General features: G+C 48.7%; 1 protein-coding gene across 1 annotated transcript; it reads right to left on the bottom strand.

The window, feature by feature from the left end:
- Window positions 1-1,112: 1,112 nt before the first annotated feature.
- On the bottom strand, window positions 1,113-15,531 carry C18H16orf95 (chromosome 18 C16orf95 homolog). The gene is made up of 8 exons (XM_044931941.1): window positions 15,180-15,531; window positions 14,986-15,097; window positions 12,455-12,509; window positions 11,606-11,746; window positions 7,515-7,661; window positions 6,635-6,671; window positions 3,343-3,553; window positions 1,113-1,357 (listed from the first exon to the last, which is right to left on the bottom strand). Exons 1-8 carry the CDS (start codon window positions 15,529-15,531, stop codon window positions 1,339-1,341), a joined length of 1,074 nt encoding a protein of 357 aa, XP_044787876.1. The 3' UTR covers window positions 1,113-1,338.
- Window positions 15,532-16,581: the final 1,050 nt, after the last annotated feature.

Consider the following 16,581-nt stretch of genomic DNA (forward strand, 5'->3'; position numbering starts at 1 on the left):
GGTTCAGGAAGATTCTACCTGCCGCAGAGCAACTAAGCTTGTGATCCTCAACTACTGAAACCCACAGGCTCTGGGGCCTGAGAGCCACAGTTAATGAGCCTGTGTGCCTCAACTACTGAAGCCCGTGTGCTCTAGAGCCTGTGCTCCATAACAAAAAAAGCCACTGCAATGAGAAGTCTGCACACTGCAGTGAAGAATAACCCCGCTCAACAGAACTAGAGAAAAGCCCGCACACAGCACTGAAGACTCAGAGCAACCAAAATTAAACAAGTTTTTTTTAAACTTTGCTATAAAAAATAATAATAATAAATAAACAAATAAAATGAGGCAGTGTTTTCCACCATGGAAATGAGGCAGCTCCTCAAAACATTAAAGAGAGTTACCATATGACCCAGCACTCCCAGGTACATACCCAAGAAACATGAAACATGTTGACACCAAAAGTCATAAATAAGCGTTCACAGCAGCATTATTAGTAATACCCCAAAAGTATAAATAACCCAATATCTACCAACTGATGAATGGATAAACAAGATGTGGTCTGTCCTTGCAATGCTTATTATCCAGCCATAAAAAAAGGAATGAAGCTACTATGTGAGTGAACCTTGAAAATATTATGCCAAACGAAAACAAGCCAGATACAAAGGATACATATTCCATCTATACAAAATTGGAAAAGTGAAAAAGTAGGTTAGTGGTTTCCAGGGGTGAGGAGAGAAGGGAACAAGGAGTAAGTGCTTAATAGGTATAGGGTTTCTTTGGGGGGTGAAAATGTCTGGAATTATGTAGCAGTGGCAATTGTACAACCTTGTAAATATAGCAAAAAAAAAAAAAACACTAAATCACTCTAAAAAAGGTGAATTTTATGGTATGTGAATGATATCTCAGTTTTTAAAAATATAAACTGCATACAATTTTATGTTACTTAAAGTGAGACCCACATGAAACAGATGCTAAAGCCATTTCAGGATCCTCATCCAGAGGATGTGCTGTCCTAGCAAAGGGAAAAGAAGTTCGGGGACGGCCCCCCGCCCACAGGGACACAGAGGTGGAGAACGAGTCCCATCCTCACAAAGGGAAATCTGAGGAAATCATTTTTCAAAAGTGATCACTTTGAGTTTCACAAATAACATTTATTGATCATATTCATAATGGAATCTCACCCACATTCACAGCAACTCCACTACAACTAAAAATCACCTGATGATAAATAACTTGCATTGACTGAGAGAAGAGAGACTATCACAGACTCTCCCTGATTTGATGGCTTTTGTTAAAGACCTTGAGGAGGATGGACATTTCTGCTGATGTTCTTGACGGTAGCCGTTGATTCCAACTTCATACCCAAAAAAGCTGGCTAGAAAGCAAAGAGAAAGGCAATTACTAGGAACTGACCCCAAAATGAAACCACACTGGCCTTGTAGGGCCTGTGTGAGGAGCCTTCCCGCGGTGGAGGGTGGAGGAAACCCCACCGCAGAGCAGAATGCACACTCGGCCACTGAGGAGCCTGCGCAGGAGACAGGGAGCCACCCTGGCTGGCTCACTGTCCAGGGTGGGACCTGAGGGAAGGCACTCAGTCCCCTCAGCCCCCTCTCCCCTTCTGGGCTCCAAGGAGAACACCAGCTCTGCAGAACTGTGGAAGGAACTGAATAAAACGAAGGCACAGCATGTCCAGACCAGAAGGCAAGGATTGACTCATCAGTACTCTTCTGGGCTCCCTGTTGGGCAGGTTCGGAGCTCATCCATTCTCCCATGGCCTCTGAGTTCTAGCAAGCCTCTGCCAGGCCAGCAGATGGGCCAGCAGCTTCTCCTGAGATAAACGGGGTGTGCACTTTGTGGGATCTCACAGGGCACCCCACATACACCCCAGGCAGGTAAGGAATTTTTCCTAACAGCTGGTTAGTGCCTGACCTCTGCCCTAAGATCCTGGCTCAGAAGCAAACACCTCCCATAAAAGTATTAGCAATTTTCCTTTGGCCCACCTGAACCACCTATTAATACTTAATATGGATCATCTACAGACAAGCTTCTATCTTTGTTCTTCCCAGAGTGGGAACCAGGGAGTCCAACCAAATTTGACATCAAGTTGGCAAACAAAAAAAGAAAAATGAAACTTAAACAAAGAAGGAAATCTCACAGTGCTGACCCATTCAGATCATGCAAAGCTGACAGAACCCTGGCCGGCTGCTTCCTCGGGGCACTCGCCCTGGAGAAGCTGCAACCCAGGTCCACTATAGGCACCCGTATGCAAATGTGCATCACGGTGTCATATGGACCACAGGGAGCGCCAATACTAGGAGAGTGGCCAGGAAGGATTCAGGGAGAGGAATTTCCACTTCCAGACAAGATGGAGTGACAATGACAGAGCTGGTTTTTTATTTGAACAACTAAAAAACTGGGCAAAAGGCATCTGAAACTGTTTTCAGATACTGGACATTTTCTAGAACATTCCTCTTACAACTGGGTGGAGGAGACAGACAAAAAGTAAATAAGTCAATATATGTAAATTCTAATTGTGCACATTTACATATTGATATGTATTTGCATGCCTTCTATTTACATATTGGTGTGTGTTTGTATATATTTATATATAGGTGTGATGAAAGAAACAGGAAGAAGAAGGTGGATGGGGTAATGGTTGGGGACATGGGTAAACTGGGGCGTTAAGAGGATGAGAAGGAGGAGGAGAGCTGTTACTGAGGGGACTAAAGCAAGTAACCAGGTAAGGAGAGGCCCTGCAGTGAACCTGAGGTTGCCCTGGAGGCTTCCTGGGTGGTGGCAGAGGCAGAGTGGGGCCCCCAGGTGAGAAATGCAGGCCTGGACAAGGCCAGGTGTGTTTAAGGCTGGAGAAAGGGCTTTTCAATATGGAGCCTTGATAGTCGGGGCTGGGCTGTGAGAGAGGCAGCAGGTTCCTCAAGGCTGTAGTGTGCTTAAACTCCAGAGGGATGGCTGGTCAGGCTGGCATTAAATCCACTTCCTACCCCAACACAACAGAAGTTTGCAGAAACTGAAACCAGTGGTCTTTTGGGGGAAGGGGAATTTAGAAACTTGAGAACAGGGAAGGTGAGAAAATAAAGGTGGGTAGATGCTCCACCACCCTACCACTGGCCCTAATCTTCATGCATCTGGTTTGTTCTTCCCTTGCATTTTCTGGAAGAAGATGTGTGCGTCAGGTACGAGCAACAGTCCAGACAACGCTAACCACATAACAGTAATCAGAGCAGTGCCCACCTCTCACCCTCTGCTGCGCGACAACCAAGTTCTCCCACACCTTCAACTCAACTAAACCCCAGGATGTAAGATAAGCCCAAGGCCACCACTGCCCCACCCACACCTGCTCACCGGATGGCCTCCATGACCCTCAGCAGGGCATGGAGGAGTGTCAGGAGGCTGAGGTTGAGGGGCAGGAGGGAGGCTGGGGGGCTTTCTGGCTGCCCTGAGGCCACCAGCCCAGCCTGGTGAAGAGCCTGGAGCTGCTGCCACTTGAGGAGATGGCGCCCTTCACCACAGATCCGCCAGCGGTTGTACCGGGAACGCACATCCAGAGGGGCTTCTAGGCAGAGAAAGTGAGTCAGGCCCCGAGGGGTATGGGGCCAGGGTACCCTTGAGCCTGCACCCATGAGAGAGCCCTCGGGAAACCAGGGCAAAGGAACCAGGTGTCACAGCAAGGCAGGTCGCAGCCCTGGGGTGTGAGCACTCACGCAGCGCCCAGGGAGATGAAGACAGCATGGCTATGTGTTTGTTTCTAGGGCGACTGTGGGCCTTTGTGGCTGTGTTTTCTGAGTCTTTATCTTTTAGAGCTGCCTACTGAAATATTTATGAATGAAAGGATATGGTAGTTAGTGGTGATCTGCTCCACAGTAATCTTTTTTTTTTTCCTTTTTTTTGGGGGGGCGAGGTGGTATGGAGTGGGTGAAGCACAGAAGAAACCAAATCATCCAGGAGTTGATCAGTTGATCGTGGCTGTAGCCGAGGGAAGGGAACATGGGCTTTTGCAGAGTATCTGAAATTTCCCATAATAAGCGGTAAACAACCACCACAAACACAAATGGAATTCAAACATCTCTATCTCCTCCATGCTCTTTAGCTTTTTCAAGTCCTGCTTTGGTCACATGTGACCCTCTTGATGTTATATCTCTTATTTATTTTTACTATTCTATTAATATGCTACTACTAAAAATGTAGTACCCCGACTCTAATCATACTAATATAAAATACATTCTTAACAAATATAAACTATCTTTTCTTTATAAAAAACTATCACAAGAGCATAAAGAAGAAAAGCACATGAGCCCTCTATTTACAAGATCAGAAACACAGATTTTTCTAAAATGGAAATCAGCTGGATTTGAAGCCAATGAACCATCTCTTATTTTTAGGTCACTCTGTATGAAGCTCAGAGGAGAGAAGGCTCCCTAACCTCCTAGTGGCAGTGAGACTGGCACTCACTCCCAACCTGTGAACACACTCTCACTCCCATCCTGTGAACACATTCTCATTCCTGTCCTTGAATGGGTTTGAGGCTTGAAATATTACTAACATAAATCACCTGAACTATAAAACCATGGCTGGAGTAAAAATTAATACTGGTTTTTAACAGTGTTATCAATGGATGCATGATTCACTAATAAAACGACCAAGCTTTTACACTTTCTTAAAGATGCAGAGTAGTCAAAGCCAAAAACAACCAATAAAAATAAACCACTAAATTGGTGAGTTTATACTATACAGTAAAAAGAGCGGTTTCTCAGGTGGTTCTCATTCTACGGCCACTTTTTTTAATAAAGTGATTTCTGGCTCTTCCACCTAAAACTTGAGGCAACGTGTTGCTATCTGTTTTGTTCACCATGCTCACACACACACACACACACCCCCCCCCCAAAAGCCTCTCTTTACTGGGCTGACCTGCCCCTTTCCCACCCACAGGGATTACCTGTGACTGTCAGCTCAGACACACGAAACCAACCTTAACCTACACATAAACAGAGCTTTCATTTTTAAATTGACACTGCTGCTGCTGCTGCTGCTAAGTTGCTTCAGTCGTGTCCGACTCTGTGCGACCCCAGAGACGGCAGCCCACCAGGCTCCCCCGTCCCTGGGATTCTCCAGGCAAGAACACTGGAGTGGGTTGCCATTTCCTTCTCCAATGCATGAAAGTGAAAAGTGAAAGTGAAGTCGCTCAGTCGTGTCCAACTCTTAGTGACCCCATGGACTGTAGCCCACCAGGCTCCTCTGTCCATGGGATTCTCCAGGCAAGAGCACTGGAGTGGGGTGCCATCGCCTTCTCTGAAATTGACACTAGTGGAGTCCTATTGCCTGGGCTACACTGACTTGTTATTCTACCTTGCAATGTGTTGGGGGGTCCGTTTCATCATCCCTAACAGCTGTGGACTTTAGGTAGCCAGTGCCACATTTCAAATGCACCTCTATTTATGTCCATCTTCCCACCAAGAGACACTTAAGTTGCTTCCAATTTTTCACCAAAGAAATCACTGCTACAGACAGACATGTGTGGAGTGCCCACAGATATTACCCAGACATGGGCTTGTTGGATTAAAGATTTTGATCGATACCTCCAAACCTCCTGCCAAAGGCTGTGACAATTCATGCTCTTCCTAACTGTGCTTTTAAAATGAGGGAAAAGTTAAGTATCTTCTACATGAAGAGATGAGCATGAGAGGTAGTGGCCGCTCATTTCCCAACCACTCTACCCCGACCTGCACACACCCAGGCTCTGGGTGGGCCGCTCAAATCACCTGCTCATCAGGAAAACCCCTTGTCAGACACCCAACGTCTCAGTTCTCTCCAGGTCCTCCTCCAGAGAGTCCATCAAGGGCGCTCACCGTGCAATCTGGCCCCAGCACAAAAAGGGGAGGGTGTGATCTGACTGCACAAAACACGTCCACTCCCTTGCTCACATGCAATGCAGAGAAAGCAGACTTGTCAACCATCTGTGAGGAAAAGCACCTCTGCTCATTTCAGAGATGAAGAAAGTAAAGGTGCAAGTAGAGACACCATCTCCTGGCACACCAAGACTGAGCGTGTGAGGACACGCGTACATCAGGCCACACATAAGGATACGTGAACACACCTTGTCATGATTATGAACTGCACTGTGAACATGTGAGTATGTGCTAGGCCTGTCATGAACATATGAATATATGTATACACTGTATGATGAATATATGCATAAGTGTGGTGTCATGAACATACAATGTGTCAGGAATACATGAAGATACAAATATGCCAACATACAAGCCTATACACTGTCATAAATGTATATTTACATATAACACATACATATACAAGTCATATCATGAATTATAGAAGATTAGAGCTTAAAAAACACTTCAGATACCACCTAACCCCAGGATGCAAATTGGTTTCATCCTGAGAGTCAATATTGATAACTGGTGGAGTCTGAGGCTTCTCTGGGTTCACTGGGAAAAGATAAGGGGTGATTAGTGACGCCTGGTAAGGGTAGGTGTCGGAGAAGTGGTATGTGCGCCAGACTGTGGCCTTCTCTGTGTTATTACCCATCATGACAGAAGTCTACCCCACTCCCATCATGATGTTCATGAGAACCCCGTCTTCCTTGGGGAGGGGGTGATGAGACACGTGTGCACTGAGTTACCTGGGATGCCTTTAAAACTCTGCTGCCTTTTCACCACCTAGGATAAAAGATAAGAACGTGGGCAAGAGCGTCAGCCCAGTGATCCACCAAGACGGGGGCCCAGTGATTTAGCCTGGAGACCCCCAGAAACGGGTCCATGACCAGCTCAGAATGCAAGTTATGTTTTTTTAAAAGGCCTCTAGGTTTTAATTCTGGTGACAGTTTGCTACTTGGTGACAGAAAACCAGCAGATGGAATGTGGGTGAAGGCAGAAGAAGCCTCTAATTCCAGGACACTCAGAAAGCAAGGGAGAGGAGTGGCCCCGGAACTGAGCGGGGCTAGGCCTAGCCAACCATACCCCACCACAAACACTGCCTGGAACCCAGAGCTGTGGAGGCGGCCAGACAGAGCCGAAGAGTGAGCACAGACTCTTGAGCTACGGCCCCTCCCCAGAACCCTCGCTCCATGCCTGCCATGCTAGGGCTACAAGGTCAGGCTGCTCAGACAGGCCAAGGAAAGTGAGGTAGAGGGGAGGCAAGGAGCAGCAGGGTCGGGTGGGAAGAAAGAGGGAGGGAGGTGAGCAAGTTGGAGAAGAGGGAAGAGAAAGGAGGAGATGGGGAGGAGGAGGGGCAGAAGAAATGATGGGAAAGGTGGCAGCAGACCCTCAGAGCGCAGTGTATCCCACCCTTCCCAACACCACCAGGACACCTGACCTGGGCCTGCCCTGAGTACCACTTGCCTCCTGCTCTCTGCTGCCCTAGGCCACAGCTTGGAGGAGACCCCCAGACACCAATGCAGGCTACTGTGGGGAAGGAACCCGGCACCCTTCCCCTCATCTCTGGGTCCCCCTCAGCCCACCCCTCACTTTCAGGCCTTACTGCCATACGAGCCTCCCTCTTACCTTCTTGTGAGACCTCAGGACCTGAGGCACCCAGTAGGGCATCACGGCCTGATCCCTAGGCATCGGGAGGTGGCCCCCAAAGCGGTGGCATGGGCAGGGGCATGCCTTGGTGGTTTTGGGAATATAAGACCGGACCATCTTTTGGATCTAACAGAGGAAGGGAAGAGAAGGTCCAAAGGGGGGTGGAGCCACACCCCAGAAAACCTCAGCCTCAGGGACAGGGCCCTGGAGAGTGCCTCTGCTATACCCCTCCCACAGTACACCCCAACTGCCCGGCTGAGGGAGCAGGTCCCCCCATCATGATATTCCCAGGGGTGGCCAGCACCCTCATTACCCACCACCTGCACATCTGCAGGGCGTGGTGCTGTGGTGGGACACATGCGGGGAGTCAGGAGACCTGGCTCCGTCCTGAAACTGCTGGCCTCCAGGAGCACCCTTGGTACCACATTTAGCCCTTCTGAGCCTCAGTGATCTCAGCGAGAGAGGGGACTCTGCCAGCACCTTGGCCACACTGGTCAAAGTCTACCATGGATAGTCTTTGGTCCAGCAGTTGCACTTCTGGGACCGCATCCCGCGAAAACACATGTGCATTTGCTCAAGAACACTCAGTGCAGCACTGACTGTAGTGACCAATCAGCCTGAATCTGGTAATAAGGGACAATGAATAACGGACACAGGGACAAAGGGAATGGATGGCCTTTGGAAAGAATAATGCAGATCTATCTGTCCTGACATACAATGAGCACAGAGATGCAATATTAAGTGAGAAATGCACCACTGTGAATACAGCATGCTACCATTTACATCAAAAAAATTAAAGAATATGTGTGCAGTGTTGTTTGTATATGAGTTGTGGTGGGTCAGATCCTTACCCCAATGCCTCCTCACCACCCCTAGCCTCACCCTTTGCCCTGCAATTCTGCAGTTCCTTCCAGAAGAGTAGACTCTGCCCCTTGACTCTGGTCAGATCACGTACTGGACTGGCCAACAGTATAAGCAGGAAGTGACAGTAGCCAGATCTGTCAGGCTGTGAGCTGCTCTCACATCTCTGCCATGGCCACAAGACAGTGCCTGGGGCAGCCTGCTGACCCCAAGATCGGGATATCTGAGGCCAAGCTGCCAGCAGAGTGTCCCTCAGCCACATGAGCTATCACAGTGACTGCTGTATCAAGTTGGGTCTTAGGGTGACTTGTACATTGCTAGCCAAACAAAACAAGCACAGAAAACCTCCAGAAGGCCAAATGAGGACACCTCTGGAAGAGGGGTAGGACAGAGAGTTCTGTGTACCACACCCCTGCTGCACTGTGGGAATTTCCAACCATGTGCTCACTGCTCACATTATAAAACATAATCAAAACTACTTTGAGTAACCCCTGCAACCTCTGAGGCCGCGGGAGGACTGCACTGGAGCCTGGGTGTAAGGTGTGCTGCCAAGCAGACACTGCCGCAGGAAGGAGGAAGGGAGTCCTGGACCTCCTCCAAAGGAGAGAAGATGAGGCCTGGAGACCCGGGCACCTCCCTGCACCCTGGCTCCTTGTCACCACGGCACAGGACCCCTCTCACATAGGACCCTTTTGCCCGCCAGGATAAGGATACTCTAGCCACTTCTACTCAATCCACCCATGCCTGCTAAGCCCGTTCTCCATGGCAGGTGCTGCACCAGAAGCAACAAGACCCCATCCTGCCCACAGCAGCTCCCTGCACAGCACCGTCCACTGGGGAAGAAGAAACACTGGGACTCGGGGAGCAGAGCTGGGAGAACATTCAGGCCAGAGGGGCAGCTAGGTGGAGAATCAAGAGAGCAACCATGCCTGCTGAGAGTCCCAAAGACATGACAAGAGAACTACCAGGGCAGCCACACAGCAATCATTCCTCCTCCTGTTAAAAGAAACCAACTTTGCTTACGATGCAAAGCGGCCAGGCCAGGGATCAGCCAGTCCCACTTGCCAACAAAGGGTCTGGGGGGTAAGGGGACAAAAAAGCTTGGGCTTCTGGGAATGTTTTATCCCTGAAAAGGAGGAGAAGGTAGGAGGTAAGCTTTTGGAAGACTCTGGAAGACTCACTTTCTGCCATGTACATTGTCATATAAGAGACCCACAGCCAACATCTAAAAACACTAGAAGTGAAAAATAACACCAACTCTACACAAAGTCTTCCTGAAAACTTAAAAGATTCATTTTTGATAAAAGCTCTCAACAAACTAGAAATAGAAGTGAAGTCCTCAGCCTGATGAAAGGCAACCATGATCCACCACTGTACTGGGGACAGGCATGCCTAAGCAAGATCCAGAAAGGACTAAATTATTAAACTGATAATCAGACTTCATCAAAATCTAAAACTTCTGCTCTTTGAAAGACAGTGATAAGAGAATTAAAAGACAAGTCAAAAACGCAGAGAAAACACTTGCAAACTAAATATCTAATAAAGAACTTGTATGAAGATATATAAAGAACTCTCAATACTCAGTAATTAAAAAAAGCAACTCAACGTTTTTAATGGGCAAAATACTTGAACAGACACAAATCAAGTAAGATATGCACATGGTAAAAATATACAAAGAGATGCTCAACATCATTAGTCACTGTGGAAATACACAAGTTAAAGCCTCCGTGAGAGGGATTCCCTAGTGGTCCAGGGGTTGGGACTCTACACCTTCACTGCCTGGAGTGCAGGTTCAGTCCCTGATCAGGGAACTGAGATCCCGCAATCTTTGAAACCAAAATTTTAAAAATCTTTTAATCAAAAAAACATACAATGAGATAAACACTTATTAAGATGGCCAAAATTTAAAACACTCACCAAACCAAGCATTCATGAAGACATGAAGGAACTGGAACTTTATACATTATTGGGAAGATTGTAAAATGGAACAACCATTTTTGCAGAACAGTTGACAGTTTCTTAGAAAATTAAACATATGCCTCCCATACAATATAGCAATGCCTTTCCTAGGTGCTTGCCCAAGAAAAATGAAGGCATGTTCACACAAAGACTTATACACAAATGTTCACAGCAGCTTTATTTGTTGGACAAAATAGAAAAAAACTGGAAACGATCCACATGTCCTTCACTGGATGAATGGTCTATCCATATAACACACTGCTAAGCAGTAAAAAGGAATGACCTATCAGTGAACACACTGATGAATCTCAAAAATAATCATGCTGAGTAAAAGAAGCCCCTGGAGAAGGAGATGGCAACCCACTCCAGTATTCTTGCCTGGGAAATCCCACAGACAGAGGAGCCTGGTGGGCTATATATAGTCCATGGGGCCGCAAAGAGCCAGACACGACTCCGTGACTAAACCACCACCACCACAAAAGAAACCAGACTAAAAAAAAGTACATACTATACGATTCCATTTATAAAAAATTCAAGGAAATGCAAACGAATCTATAGTGACAGAAACAGACCCATGGTTGCCTGGGGACTGTGGGAAGAGAGGGTTGAGTGGAATTACAGAAGGGAACAAGGAGGACTTCCCCAGTGGTTCAGTAGTTAAGAATCCGCCTGCCAATGCATGGTTCATGGGTTCAATCCCTGGTTCAGGAAGATTCTACAAGACAGGAAGCAACTAAGCCCATGCACCACAACCACTGAGCCCACACTCCAGAGGCCACAAGCTGCAACTACTGAGCCTTTGTGCTGCAACTACTGGAGTCCATACTCCACAACAAGAGAAGCCACCGCAGCGAGAAGTCCGCGCACTGCGACTACAGAGTAGCCCCCACTCACCTCAACTAGGGAAAAGCCTGAGCACACCAATGAAGACCCAGCACAGCCAAACAGAAATAAATAAATACAATTTTGAAAAGGGTACAAGGAAACCTTTCAGGGTTGTGTACATGTACTGCATTATACCATTTTATATAAGGGTCTTGAGCACCCTGGATTCTGGTATCTATGTGCATCCTAGAACCAATCCCCTGTGAATATCTAGAGATGACTATACATTATCACAATTATGGTGGTGGTTTCATGGGTGTGTGCATATGTCAAGATTTATCAAACAGGATATTTTATATGTGTGCCATTTTATCACATGTCAATCATATCTCCAAAAATCTGAACCCCTGATTCAATTCACCTACCTGATTTTGGGGTCTCAAGGAGAGAGGGACCCAGTAAGGCAGTGCTGCCTTAGCCCTGGGCACTGGCAGGTAGCCCCCAAATTTGGCCTGGCACTCACAGCAGATGGGCTCTAGATGAACAGTGCTGGGGACAGGACACATCTGAGCAAGAGGCAGACAAAACAGAATTTAACGTGATGTTGCATTAGTGATGCAAGCCAAGGCACTCTCTGAATGGTAAATCCACACTCAGAGGGAGCCAGGTTAAGACATGGCATCCAGGGCAAGTGCAGGCACAGGGGCCTCGGCTACTGCAGACTGTCCTGAGATCCTCCAAAGTCACTTGGAGGGGGACCACAGAGCCTGCAGACCCGGGATGTGCAATCACTTACAGCCACATTACTATGAGCAAGTCTTGGATCTCTCTTTCTAAAAATGGAGAAATACAACCAACTCTAGGATGGATGACCGCTCTTTCTGTGGTTGTCCACGTCAGTCTGCATACAGAACTTTGTTTGCAAAACCTTCCACATCCATCGCATATGATCCCACCACACCCACAGGCTGGGGGAGAGGGAAAGTCATCCTCTCCAGGAGCAGACAGAGCTGCCCAGAACAGATACATTAAGGGGCAGCACTGGTTCTCCCAGACCTCCTAAATCCCTGTCTCAAGGTATCATGAGGCACTGAGGGGCGGGGAAGGCAGTGGGTGACCCTATATAGAGATTTGGGGGCTTGCATGGCCACTTAAACCACTGGCTGACACACCCTCTCATGAGATGCTGCTTCTGGACCCACATTTTCTGCTCTACTCCCCACCAAAGGGCATGTCAGGGTTGGGGCAAAGTAGTTCAGGTTTGCTTTCCTTACCAAATGATCTATGAGACACACTTCTTTCCCAAAAGCTGGAAATGTGCTTCTTTTCCTAGAAAAGAAGACAGCTTAGAAAGTTCTGGACTTTGTGTACATTGGAGGCAGGAATGCTAGTATGAGAGCCTGAGCCAGCCTGGCTCGTATCATTAAACCCCAAGAGTGGAAAGTGAAAGTGAAAGGTTAGTCGCCCAGTCATGTCTCTTTGCGAACCCATGGACTGTAGCCTACCAGGCTCCTCTGTCCATGGGATTTTCCAGGCAAGAGTACTGGAGTGAGCTGCCATTTCCTTCTCCAGAGGACCTTCCCAACCCAGGGATCGAACTCAGGTCTCCCACATTGTAGGCAGACACTTTACTGTCTGAGCCACCAGGGAAGTCCTAGTCAACTGCCCATTCTGAGGCCCTAGTCAACTGCCCCCCAAGAGTGGAAGGGGTCATCATTCTGAGCCTAAGAGGGGGCAGAGGGTGACAACAGAAGCAGGTAGATACACACTCATGTGCTAAGGTCTAGGGGTTCCCATATGTCAAGCTATTGTGGAATCCTGCATCCCCAAAGGGTTTAGCTGGAATCAGCCTGGGTCGGGAAGATCCCCTGGAGAAGGAAACAGCAACCCACTCCAGTATTCTTGCCTGGAGAATCCCATGGACAGAGGAGCCTAGTAGGCTACAGTCCATGGGGTCACAAGAGTCGGATATGACTTAGCGACTAAACCACTACCACCAGGCACACTCCAGCTAAACCTATGCTAGGACCTTTAGGAAAGACAGGAACATTCCAACCTGGTGAGAACTTTACAAAATGTGTAGCTGCCAACCACAACACATGCTTTATCATACACCCTGAGCTTACTTAGAATTCTGAAGGAAAATACTGTCAAAACCATACATCTAATGAAATTCTTTGCAGTAAAAAAAAAAACTGGGTGCTTTGTCTCTTGGGCTGACAAAGCATTTGGAGCTACACAGATTCTACTACTCTTCCCCATTCTCCGCACAACAAATTGCTAGTATGTTGGCCACCATATGGAGAGTGTCCAGTGAGCATAAATTCAAAACAAAGCAAAACTTCCAGCTTTCCTAATAGCATATGTAACATGGCAATGGTAAGAGTGATATGATCATAATAATCACTATTTTGCTATCTATTTACAGTAATAGCTTCAGGTCACAGAGCTCAACTCCCACACCTGATCCTTGACAACACAGAATATGGGATGTTGCCCTGCACAGCACCCAAGCCCCCTAACAGTCATAAGAGCATTGTTATTTCCTTTGTGGAGGCCAAACCTCCAGCCCAGAAGATGAAGCCAGTTAGTCCCAGAGACTGGGTCAGAATGTCATAACCCAAGTCAACCCAGTGAAACTCATTCTTGTTGCTATTATTCAATTGTGTCTGACTCTGCAACCCCATGGTGCAGTATGTCATGCGTCCCTCATTCTGGGGCTTTGTGTTAAAATTACTAGGAAAGGAAATTTCCTTTTCTGTTGAAGTTGCAAGAGCTTTTCCAGAGGTCTTGGTGGTCATTTTGCCCCCAAAGGGGAAGAAAACAAAGCTGAAAGATGGAGACAACAGTCCCTGACCACAGTCCTTAAGCATCTGAGTACATCGGTTCCTGACGACTTACACCTGACAGCCTCAATTAGTCAGTGAATTGCCTTTCCTGCTTATATGATGTAGTGTAGTGTCTTTCCTGCCTACCTTTTACAAGCTACTATGGGACGGGGTCGGAGAAGGCAATGGCACCCCACTCCAGTACTCTTGCCTGGAAAATCCCATGGATGGAGGAGGCTGTAGGCTACAGTCCATGGGGTCGCTGGAGAGTGGGACACGACTGAACAACTTCACTTTCACTTTTCACTTTCATGCATTGGAGAAGGAAATGGCAACCCACTCCAGTGTTCTTGCCTAGAGAATCCCGGGGACGGGGGAGCCTGGTGGGCTGCCGTCTATGGGTCGCACAGAGTCGGACACGACTGAAGTGACTTAGCAGCAACAGGAGCAGCAGCATGGGATGGGGTGACCTGAGGCTATTGGGGCTCCCCAGGTGACTCAGGGTCCAGGTTCCCCCAGATGACTCTCAGCCCAGGGCCCCTCTAAGTGACTCAGGGTCTGGGGCCACCCCAGTAGAATTGGGGTCTGTGGCCTCCCAGTGGACTCGAGGTCCAGATCGCTCAGCTGACTCAGGGTCGGTGTTCCCCAGGTGACACAGGTCCCGGGGCTACCTCAGGTGACTCAGGGTCTGAGTTCCCCTCAGGTGACTCGGGGTCTGGGGCCCCCTCAGGAGACTTGGGGTGTGGGGCGCCCCCAGGTGACTCGGGTGCCGGGCCCCTTGTGTGGCGCGACGGCCCAGCGTGCAAGACTGAGGGAGGCACCTGCCTGTCATGACGCGCTCGGGGTGAGTGTGCGCTGACAGACCGAACGGACAGCCGAGAGCTCCCAGAAATGCCCGCCACGATTCTGCTAAGTTATGGTGAGGGCGGTGACGAAGCTCAAGATGACAGCCGTGACGAAAGTCGGGGCTGGCTCACCGTGTCACTCCTCTTCGGGCCCGCCCCTCACACCGCCCCGTCAGTCCCCGGGACCGCCCTCGACCTCGAAAGCCCCACCTCTTCCGCCCTCCCGCTCCTCTGAGGCCAGGCTCTTCCGGCGACAGCACTCTATTAGCTGTCGATTGGCTCTCTATTAGCCAATCAGATGCTGCATTCTATACATGTTTACTTACCTGGCATCTGATTGGGCTCTGAAGGCACAGGCTCGGGGTCAGCGGAGCGGGCGGGGCTGGGGGCCGGGCGGGGCCGGGGGCCGGGGGGCGGGACGGGGACGGGGCGGGCCGGGGCGGAGGTCGGGCTAGGCGCAGGTGAAGACTCCTCGGTTGTGGTCTGGACCTGGCCTAGGTGGGCGTCGGCCTCGGAAGACACACCTTTCCCCGCCCGATCCCGGGAAAATCCACTCACTGTTTCGTGCAGACGGGCCTGCGGGGCTGCAGGGCACAGTAGACGGGGTATCTGTCCCCTGGAAGGAGAGAAAGAGCTGCGCGACGCGGGCCCAGGACCCATTCGAGAACCGCGGAGCATCTCGGTGGGAGTGTGTCCCACGCAGGACCTGGGACGTATTTGTATTTGAAGTCTTTCATTGTTTTTCTGACGCTGAGATTTAACTGGGCGCCTTTGTCACTGGCTGAATCGGACTCAAATTGTGATTTTTGAGGATGTGTGTTTCTGAAGCAACCGAGGGTTCGAAGGCCTTGGAATTCAGAACAACTGATTGTAGTATCTCTTGAAAACAAACTTTTCAGTGTTTGCTAACTTTTTTTTTTTTCTTTTTGGCCACACCTCAGCTTGTGAGATTTCAGTTCCCTGACCAGGGATTGAATCCCAGCCCCAGCAGTGAAAGCCCTGAATCCTAACCTCTAGACAACTAAGGAACTCCCTTTTTTTGCTGACTTTAACATTCTCAACTAATACTAATATTTGATCAAACCATCATAAGCAACGGTAGCCCTGGTGGGCCACATTTCCTTGTGCTGACTGCTACTGCTGCTAAGTCGCTTCAGTCGTGTCCGACTCTGTGCGACCCCACAGACGGCAGCCCACCAGGCTCCCCCTTCCCCAGGACTCTCCAGGCAAGAACACTGGAGTGGGTTGCCATTTCCTTCTCCAATGCATGAAAGTGAAAAGTGAAAGTGAAGTCTCTCAGTCGTCGGACTCTTAGCGACCCCATGGACTGCAGCCTACCAGGCTCCTCCGTCCATGGGATTTTCCAGGCAAGAGTACTGGAGTAGGTTGCCATGGCCTTCTCCTAGCCATAGACAAACAGAATTTCCCAGGCACTACTCAGGTTTCATGGCTCTTTTATTGAACTGGTAAGTTCATGACCTATGAACAGGGCTGAGCTTCCAGCCAGTTCCCACCCTGCAGGCTCTCCTAGCTAGCACCCATGCTGATTGGGCAGCACCCCCCACTATATTAGTTGCTAATTATTTATTTTATTCTGTCTTTTAGCTGCTAATTATTTTGGACACCACCCCCTACCTGTGTATCTGTATAAACAATGTCAGCACTGGTCTCTTAATAGCTAATGACAAAATTTATCGAGGAATCTCACCATTAGCCTAGTATTTGATT

This window comes from Bubalus bubalis, chromosome 18 (assembly GCF_019923935.1).
Source record: "Bubalus bubalis isolate 160015118507 breed Murrah chromosome 18, NDDB_SH_1, whole genome shotgun sequence".
NCBI classification, from domain to species: domain Eukaryota; kingdom Metazoa; phylum Chordata; class Mammalia; order Artiodactyla; family Bovidae; genus Bubalus; species Bubalus bubalis.